This window comes from Diplotaxodon limnothrissa, linkage group LG13 (genome assembly GCF_057381915.1).
Source record: "Diplotaxodon limnothrissa isolate DT_005_m linkage group LG13, D_limnothrissa_male_GT1.1, whole genome shotgun sequence".
Classification (NCBI taxonomy): domain Eukaryota; kingdom Metazoa; phylum Chordata; class Actinopteri; order Cichliformes; family Cichlidae; genus Diplotaxodon; species Diplotaxodon limnothrissa.
The window spans coordinates 16,894,894-16,904,664 of record NC_140608.1 but is presented as its reverse complement, the minus strand read 5'-3'; the positions used below and the strand labels follow the sequence as shown (position 1 = coordinate 16,904,664).

Sequence of the window (9,771 nt, the reverse complement as noted above, 5' to 3'; positions counted from 1 at the left end):
CCCCAATTCAATAATGTCTCAAGAGCTTTGGCAAAGATTTATTGCGTTACACATTAAATTGCTTGCTCAAATGGAAATCGTGAATGAGTCAGTGACATATGGAAAACCACTACAAGCTTTACTTAAAGATTCCGAGCTAACCTTCAATATAAATTTGCCCTTTTGCAAACAGCCATTCACAGGCCATCTCGCTTCATCTGTGGAATGAGGGAAAAAGGTCCTTTTTATTGATATAGAGCATCATGTGTCCTCCTTTCCTTGGGGCAGAGTTGGCATAGGTCTGTGTGACTCATTAATCTGTTAGATTGGAACAGTCAGAACATTCGAAAGCCATGTCCCCATCTTTGCCAGTGTGATTCCTCCCATGAAACGGCTTCTCGGGCTTCAGAAAAGGCAAAAAAGGCTATAACTTATGTTTTCAATTACAAGGATATTCCATTTGCACATTGCTGCATCCATCTGTACAATTTGCGTGAACATCCTCTAGTTTTATTTGTCACAAAGAGGAACAGATCTACAGGGAAACTTGGACTTGCTTTGACCCCATTTTAGGTTTATTTTAGACATCAAGTCTCTGACTAATAAAAGTTTTCTTCTCTTTTAGAAAAAAGGACAATTTTCACATACCCTCTCCAATTTAAATTTACATATAGGCAAATTTATAACAATGCAATCATGATAGACATCACTGCCAACAGTGAGTATTGCAATGAGTAATGCACAAGTATTAAAGGAAACAGGGAAGCTGAAAAAAGAAGAACTGAAGCTATATTTCTAATACAAAGTCAAAACTATGGTCATTTCTTAAAGACACAGATTAGACTCCTTGAAATTCCAACCAATGTACCTTATCAGATTCCAACAGGGTGAAAACTTGCCGACAAAGCTTTTGAGGTCAAAGTATTGTCCTGTCAGCTTGAGACAATGTGGTTAGAATTGGTAGTTAGTGGGAACATTGTTATCCTACACAATAATCATCTACTGTAGATGTTGTGCTTTCAGGCCCTTAAAAGTTGGCAGCAATAGCAATTAAAATTTATGATAGCCATCCTGGCACACACATTCAACTTTGTGGTACTCTGCAAATGAATCCAGTCTGTGAGGTTTTTCATAAGGGAAACTGTAGGAAATCTGAAAAAGAACATTTATTGATTGGTTTTGGCTTTTGCCCATTTGGGCCCGTCAGCTAAAATGTACCTACAGCACAAACAGACCATCTCATATTTCTTCCAAGTGCCCTTACAAGCTAAGAGGCACACATTTGCATTTTCCCAGTGTGCAAGCTGGAGTTGCTGGCTGAAGATGTCTACACATGAAGCTGGAAATTAACTAATGATCTCTGTTTTGCAGAGACTTTTAGTATAGTATCTCTGACCCAGTGTGACTTAACCCTAGAGCCAGTTCTCACCCTGAATGACTTGGTGACCCCTGTGAGGTTTCTTTCTAACTTTACCCATGCACAATCCTCCATGAAGGATTTTAAATTATAGCTTGCCGTGAGTGTATAGATTTGAACGAGTGTGTAGTGCTACAGTGCCCTTGTTTTTCGTAAACATGAAACGATATGTCAACATCTCATATTATTAAAAACTTAAAATTACAATGCAAAATTAGTCAAAGTGGGGCATGACATTCCCATATGTACGGTGTACATTTTAGGACATCGTCAGGTATCAGACAAAAAATTGTCAGGTGTCAGTTGTCAAAAAAAAAATTGTCAGGTGTCAGAAAAAAAATTGTCAGGTGTCAGTTGTCAAAAAAAAAAAAGTCAGGTATCAGACAAAAAATTGTCAGGTGTCAGACAAAAAATTGTCAGGTGTCAGAAAAAAAATTGTCAGGTGTCAGTTGTCAAAAAAAAAAAAAGTCAGGTATCAGAAAAAAAAATTGTCAGGTGTCAGAAAAAAAGTTGTCAGGTGTCAGACAAAAAAGTTGTCAGGTGTCAGAAAAAAAATTGTCAGGTGTCAGAACACAAGGTACCAGAGAGAAAATCTTCCTGCAGGTGGCGCTGTTGTCATGTCTCACCCGAATTGATTTCCAAATATGTCATCAACGTGTGACCGTGGGAGAGCGTAAGGTCATTGACCTCACCGGAGTTTTACCGTGGTTCAGGCTCCTAACGACACAAGGTAAGTTTAACTTTTTCTCCCTTTTGTTCATATTTTTGCCACAGTTGTGTTATATTAAGTTGCAGTTATGTTGTGAAAGTTACATATCAGAGACGGAAAGCCAGTTTTGTACGAAACCAAATCAGTACTATTTTTGTCTGGCTAATTCATTCTAGCTAGCGACAGTGGTGAAACGTGATTCAAATTTAAACTGTTCAGTAATTGTTTTGTATACATTTCAGCAAATGGACAAGCTGAAAGCTTACGAGCAGTTGCATTTGAATACTAATCCTATTTGAAGTAATACATTTCCAGTGGTAGACATGTTAGATTGTCACACCTGGCTATGCATTGTTTTATTAATATTATATATTGTCTTGATAGCTTGAAGGGGATGATGCCGGTTTCATATCACTGGACTTATCCATGGCAGTAGAGTACATCCATGCACAGAGAATCATTCACCAGGATATAAAGCCAGCAAATGTCATGGTAAGCCATATTGTATTTTTCTTTTTCTCCACTTTGTTTTTGAAGATCAAAATAAAAATAGTATATTATTTATTTAACTTTATTCTCTTCAGTCTATTAAACACTACATTTGAACAATGAGAAACTTTTCTGGCATATTCATATAAAGGATTTTTTTTTAAAGTAAGAAGCCTTACATTGTTTCTTTAATAGTCCAATTTTTCTTTAATATGTTGGTTCTTGCACACCTACAAAATTCCCAAACATGTTGTAAGTTTAGGCTTTACAAACTGAAAGTTTCTATTATTTTATTAGTCTGTACCACTTGCTTAAGTGGAATGGGGATTAAAAAATGCACAGGACTATAAAACCGGGTTGGATCATTAACCAATCTGTTAATTTTAATGTTGGGTATAATAAACAATCTCAGAATAAATCTGCAGTGATTGGGTGATCTGGGTGCTAAAAGCTTTGAGGGTTTTTTTTTTCCCCAATTATGAGCTGTGGTCTTTGGAATGACATTTTTGATAACATTTGTGAAATTTTAGACAACCTGGTAAGTTCTCATATGTATACCTTATAGGTTCACCACCCTTCTAAGAAGGCAGTCCTGACAGATTGGGGCATGGCAAACATAAGAGACACTGTGATGCTTCGTCAAGGGAGTAAGTTCACTGCCCAGGCTACTGGTCCAGCTGGTGGCACATATCTTTACATGGCCCCTGAATGCATACTGATGTTTGAAGAGGCCTCGTTCCAGACAGACATGTGGTCCCTCGGAGCCACATATCTGGAGATCCTGACGGGTTCCGCTCCGTGGATGGTTAAAAAACAAAGAGAACTGGCTGCACTAATGGCCACCAAAACCCCACCACATGCCCTATCACATCTCAGTGACAAAAACAGTTTTCTTGGTGGTTTGGTGAGCTATGACCCAGACTCAAGGCCTTCCGCATCTGATGTTGTTAAGTTTCTCAAGTCAGGCCTTGATCTTACGAGCCGATATGGCTACAAGTGGTAATGTTGCTACAGTCTGCAGTTCAAAAGTCTTTCAATGTGAATTATGTTCTACATTATTGTTAACAAAAGTTGTGGTAAATGAAACACTGAATCATTATGAAAGATGGCACCTTGTCAATTGTATTTCAACATTTTATTGTACATTTTGTTGGTCAGACAGTTTTCAAATTACCTGTTGATTTTAAACAAGGATAAATAAATGTTAACAAACACTGTTGTATGATTTTATTGGTCATTGGAAATGTTTACTGGTGCACCTTCCATCCTCTCTCTCTTCAGAAAGATGTATATGTCATTTGCCTCGGCAAACGTAGAAAGTGTAGGAACTGCATTTCTGTTCATGGCAGTTGTGAGCTCTTGGACTAGCATGAGGTATGCAGCAAGGCAACCATCAGGTGTGCAGGGAAACTGGCTGTTTTCTAAAATGTTCTGGCACATGTCTCTGAATTCCTGGTTTGCTACCAGTGAAGGCTCTTCCCTCTCACAGATTAATTGCTTGGCATAGTCTAAAAGGTCTGGGTCAACAATGTGCAGCACATTGCCATATCCTGCGAATGAAAGACAATATTGAAAAGATGTTCACTTTGAATGTTAAAAATAAATGAATAATGACAAAGCTGTTCTAGAACCTGTATAAGAAGCAGTCAGTGTTTACAGATGTTATTACAGAAACTTAAAGATGGAAATATCACTCAAACATTTAGATAAATTTTTAGTTAAAGGTGTCAATATGAAGCCATTTTAGTATTGACAGTAGAAATTCAGAAATCTCTTATTGTACTACAAGTAGGCTTCTTCGGAAGACACAAAAGAGAAAGCACATTATAACAGTTTTACGCTCATTACACTGGCTTCCAGTATATTTTAGAAAATTCATTTTAAAATTTTAGTAATGACTTTCAATGCTCCGAATCGTGAAGCTCCTGCCTTAATTTCTGATCTTATAGAACCCCACGCTCCCTCTCCCAGCCTGTGATCATCTAATCAATGGCTGTTAGTAGTCCCACCAGTAGACCAGAGGCAAGAGATCTTCCAAAGCGGTGGCTCCCAGGTCATGGAATGCTCTGCCTCCATCATTACGTTTCCTTGATTGCATTTATTCTGTATGTTCGATTGTGCTGTTTTATGTTTATCTGTTTTATATTATTGTGAAGCCACTTTGTGGTTTTTATCCTGTGAAGAGTGCTATATCAAAGTAAAAGTAAACTAATGAAAGTTAAAAAACAAACAAAAAAATAAAACCCCACAGGCTTTCAAATGACATACCAGGAGGTGGTGAGGTAAACAGAAGGTCGGGTTTCCCAAATGGACCAGGTGCATTGCGTTGCTTGCGGATGTCATGGGTGTTCCAAACTGTTTGCTCTGTTTTTAAGTCTCTTTGAAGCAGTGGCAAGTGTGAGTACTGCAAGCAGTTGCTATGAAAAAGGAGAATTAAAAAATTAATATGTTCATCTGCTTCTTTGAGGTAGAATAAGTAAAAGCTAAATTTTAATCAGTACTCAAAAAACAAAGGCATTCCTAGACCACATACTTTCATACTGCTGCTTGATTATTTTTCATGTCTAAAAATATTGACTTACATGTGCACAGGATTGTCCAGTTCAAGGATCCCAGACTCCATCATGGCCTACGCATGTTGTTTTGAAAAAGACATAAGTTGTGAAGGTGAGAATTTCATTAGTGAAAAGGTACAGATGTACATAAACACAGATTCTGGCCTTGTGTTTTCAGATAAACTAATCCATCGTATGTTTAACGAAATTTGGATGGCTACTCTTTGTTAATAGGTTTTACAGGTGAAAGATTTGCTTTACCTCAAATGTTGTCAGCCATTTCTTAATCCATGTCCGCTTTAAAATACTGTTGAAACATTCAGCTCTCTAAACAACAGAAACATGACATTATCAGTTTTGTTGTCAGGTTGTTACTTTAGAAATAGTCATTTACCAGCTTAAAGACATACCTGGTTGTGCACTGATGTCCCCATTCTGAAGCACCTCCATGCCTGATTCCCAAGATCTCGCATGTGAAATGCCATCTGCATTTGACCCACAACAAGGTTCTCCTTTCCTCTGTCCCCCCGAATCATTTGAGGACAGCCTAAAGACACAAACTGAAGATAATTAGTGAATGATGAAAAACTAAAATTTATTAACAAAATGTAATCTTTTTTAACCCCCCATTTTTTAGTATATTGCATACCACCCTGTTCTTGAACAGCCTCAAAGAAGTATCTGGCCACAAAGTTTTGCTTGCGGTTGGATGTGCCCACCTTTAGCCATAGAACCTTCCTGGAAAATCTGAAAAGAAAGAAACAGAAAAGTGGCCACTTGTACATATGATTTAATCATGTTTTGGCACTATGTTTGGTTTTTGTTACATTCCCCAAGAGTATGCTGGTTTTCCATTGTATTATGTCTAGGCGTTGTTTCTGGTTCCTCCGGCCATTTTGACTGCCATAGTTGTGTAGGCTTACATGCCTTTGGAATTGAATGTGACTCTTGACTGTGTTCAGACTGACGCGAGGGGAGAGCTGCCTTTTGTTTTGTAATCCCTTGTATTCTCCTGTTTATGTGTTGGTTAGGTAGGTTATCGTAAATTGTACATTTTATTTTCTTTGGAGTTAAATTCTGTTTACTTTATATCAGGGATGTTTTGTTTGTTGTGTTGGTCTTGGCCCTCCCTGAAATTAACTGCCAGTCTGAAATGGAACTTTAAGACTAGCAGGAAATAAGCCTTTTAAAAACCGCCATCTTGAATCCTCCTTCACTATTCATACTTTATCTTGGTCCCTTAGACCAGGCTTGGCCAAATCCAGACCTCGAGGGCCAGTGTCCTGCATGTTTTAGATATCACCCTGGGTAAACACACTTGAATAAAATGATTAGTTCATTACCAGGCCTCTGGAGAACTACAAAACATGTTGTGAGGGTAATTTAGCCATTTGAATCAGCTGTGGATCAAGGACACATCTAAAACCTGCAGGACACCGGCCCTCGAGGCCTGGACTTGCCCATCCCTGCCCTAGACTACTCAGGAGAGATAACACCTCAGTTTACCGCACATCCTTATCTTGAAGCAACTTTGTACTATCACTGAATATAATAAATTAAGTAGCGAATGCCATATTCAAACCTACCCATCAATCCCCAAATGTATCCACATTCCAAAGAACTTCAGTTTATCATTGCCTATATGAAACAACAAATAATAATTACAATTTGTTTCAACAGAAGTACCATCAAAACATGTTTGGAAGGTTAATTGAAAAGATAAAATAAATACCATCAATGTGCCGTGTGTCATTTGGACCACGGCTGATGTAATTCCGACGGGGAATTTTCTTCTTTCCAGGAGATCTCCTCTGAAGACCACTTGCATCCATATACCTCATTATATTAGCAACATCGTCTCTACAGTAACAATAGATTTTACTCTGAGCTCAACAGTAAAACAAGAGAACACTTGATCATATACACACTATTTAACCAACCTGTAACAAGGCCGCACTCCTCTGACATCCCTTACCCGCTTTACCATTGCCCTGATTCCTTGTTCAGGAGACCACTGTTTCATCTCACTCTAAAAAACAAACAAACAGACAATTGAATGTTTGTTTTTTTTAAATCACTACAGAAAATAACATTTATTGTTTCTACAATAGCTCATGACACAGACTTCAGGAAAATATATATTTTTTGCACTGATGTTTTAACGCTTACCTCCACAGCTTTGTGGATTTCAGTAAAAGGTCGTTGGGGGCATCTTCGCTTCAACCCTAGAAGTTTTAAAACTCGTCTCAGATGCCTCTCACTGTTAAAAGACAACACAGACTTACATTATATTAAATGCAAACTGCATGTTTTGTCATTTTAGAGAGTTGTCACAGAAACTGTTGAAATGCAGACTTACCTTATTTTATGCCCATATGAATTCAGTGCACAGCTGATTTCCTTTTGTTTTAAGCCTTTGTTGAACAATGTTATTATCATCATATCTTGAAAGGTTAAGTGTAACAACAACAGTCTAATTGATCACCCACCTCTTACACTGAACATAAGTAATTAACCAGTAAAGTACTAAATCTTTTTATGTGGCAATTACACTAAAAGCATCGTCTATTCAGTGCCCACAAATAAAACATGTGTAGCAAAAAATACACTTCTTTGATATGAAAGAGGTGAACAGTAGTTAATAAATAAGTTGTACTTTAGTCATTTATTTTTAATGCTCTTTTTTTAATAAAAAAAAAAAAAGTATTTTTGGTACAGTCATGGGAACCAGCCAGAGTCGGATACTCCTTTCATCATCGTCAGATGACATATTGCAGCAAAGTCTAAAAACAACAACAGAAAAAAACATATCGGGATCAAAAAATATCCCGACAGTAGCAATATAGAAAAGAGAAATAAAGAAAAAGAGCGACAGAAAGGATGCAGGCTGCTCGTGAGCTTTCAGCTTGTCCATTTGCTGAAATGTATACAAAACAATTACTGAACAGTTTAAATTTGAATCACGTTTCACCACTGTCGCTAGCTAGAATGAATTAGCCAGACAAAAATAGTACTGATTTGGTTTCGTACAAAACTGGCTTTCCGTCTCTGATATGTAACTTTCACAACATAACTGCAACTTAATATAACACAACTGTGGCAAAAATATGAACAAAAGGGAGAAAAAGTTAAACTTACCTTGTGTCGTTAGGAGCCTGAACCACGGTAAAACTCCGGTGAGGTCAATGACCTTACGCTCTCCCACGGTCACACGTTGATGACATATTTGGAAATCAATTCGGGTGGGACATGACAACAGCGCCACCTGCAGGAAGATTTTCTCTCTGGTACCTTGTGTTCTGATACCTGACAATTTTTTTTTTCACAACTGACACCTGACAATTTTTTTTCTGACACCTGACAACTTTTTTGTCTGACACCTGACAATTTTTTTGTCTGACACCTGACAATTTTTTTTCTGATACCTGACTTTTTTTTTTTGACAACTGACACCTGACAATTTTTTTTCTGACACCTGACAATTTTTTTTCTGATACCTGACATTTTTTTTCTGACACCTGACAATTTTTTTTCTGACACCTGACAATTTTTTTTCTGACACCTGACAATTTTTTTTCTGATACCTGACTTTTTTTTTTTTTGACAACTGACACCTGACAATTTTTTTTCTGATACCTGACTTTTTTTTTTTTTTTGACAACTGACACCTGACAATTTTTTTTCTGACACCTGACAATTTTTTTTCTGACACCTGACAATTTTTTTTCTGATACCTGACTTTTTTTTTTTGACAACTGACACCTGACAATTTTTTTTCTGACACCTGACAATTTTTTTTCTGATACCTGACATTTTTTTTCTGACACCTGACAATTTTTTTTCTGACACCTGACAATTTTTTTTCTGACACCTGACAATTTTTTTTCTGATACCTGACTTTTTTTTTTTTTGACAACCGACACCTGACAATTTTTTTTCTGATACCTGACTTTTTTTTTTTTTGACAACTGACACCTGACAATTTTTTTTCTGACACCTGACAATTTTTTTTCTGACACCTGACAATTTTTTTTCTGATACCTGACAATTTTTTTTTTGACAACTGACACCTGACAATTTTTTGTCTGATACCTGACGATGTCCTAAAATGTACACCGTACATATGACTTAGGCTCAAATCAAGGCTCACAAATAGAGGATTTGGAAAAGACTGCCTCTAAAAGAAATCTGAATAGGAGCTGAACTGACTATCTCTGTCCCACTGACACCAAGAGCATGTTATACCCACACTGACAGTATAACCATTAATAAGCGTAGTTGACAACTTAGTCCACAGGAGCTGTGTCTGACATGCATCAATAAATTTATGATGAGGAGTTAACATATGCAGATTGTAGCAGCATTCCATTAGTGCAAGCAAGGAAAGCACTGCTTGTCCAGTAAAATCTAAAAATAGACTATTTAAGCCAAAGTGACCTATCTCATCCATCTTAAACAGTCCAATAAGTTACTTGTGTAGGTTGTAGGATTGTAGGTCTTGTAGGTCAGTTCCATGGGTCATGTGCTGAGAGGCCAACAACTTTTCTGGTTGTTTGCACATGTGCATTGTAGATAATTCTCTGGTTTTTGATGGGAGATTAATGGGAGAATAGCATGCTTGA

The 9,771-nt window shown here is 37.3% G+C and overlaps 2 protein-coding genes across 4 annotated transcripts; one reads left to right on the top strand and one right to left on the bottom strand.

The window, feature by feature from the left end:
- Positions 1 to 675: 675 nt before the first annotated feature.
- LOC146620119 (uncharacterized) lies at positions 676 to 3,609 on the top strand. The gene is made up of 4 exons (XM_085369866.1): positions 676 to 697; positions 1,351 to 1,430; positions 2,490 to 2,597; positions 3,160 to 3,609. The coding sequence occupies exons 1-4, from the start codon at positions 676 to 678 to the stop codon at positions 3,595 to 3,597; spliced, it is 648 nt and encodes a 215-aa protein (XP_085225992.1). The 3' UTR covers positions 3,598 to 3,609.
- A 144-nt stretch (positions 3,610 to 3,753) lies between these two features.
- On the bottom strand, positions 3,754 to 8,346 carry LOC146620118 (uncharacterized). 3 transcript variants are annotated; one of them, XM_085369391.1, is made up of 13 exons: positions 8,288 to 8,346; positions 7,895 to 7,932; positions 7,509 to 7,593; positions 7,319 to 7,409; positions 7,090 to 7,178; positions 6,882 to 7,009; positions 6,736 to 6,787; positions 5,799 to 5,896; positions 5,560 to 5,696; positions 5,411 to 5,476; positions 5,177 to 5,223; positions 4,863 to 5,011; positions 3,754 to 4,144 (listed from the first exon to the last, which is right to left on the bottom strand). In XM_085369391.1, the coding sequence occupies exons 2-13, from the start codon at positions 7,917 to 7,919 to the stop codon at positions 3,822 to 3,824; spliced, it is 1,290 nt and encodes a 429-aa protein (XP_085225517.1). In that variant the 5' UTR covers positions 7,920 to 7,932; positions 8,288 to 8,346; the 3' UTR covers positions 3,754 to 3,821. The 3 variants fall into 3 exon arrangements, with proteins under 3 accessions (XP_085225517.1, XP_085225518.1, XP_085225516.1); XM_085369392.1 differs by lacking the exon at positions 8,288 to 8,346 and adding an exon at positions 8,180 to 8,207; XM_085369390.1 differs by lacking the exon at positions 8,288 to 8,346 and having other exon boundaries at positions 7,895 to 8,134.
- Positions 8,347 to 9,771: the final 1,425 nt, after the last annotated feature.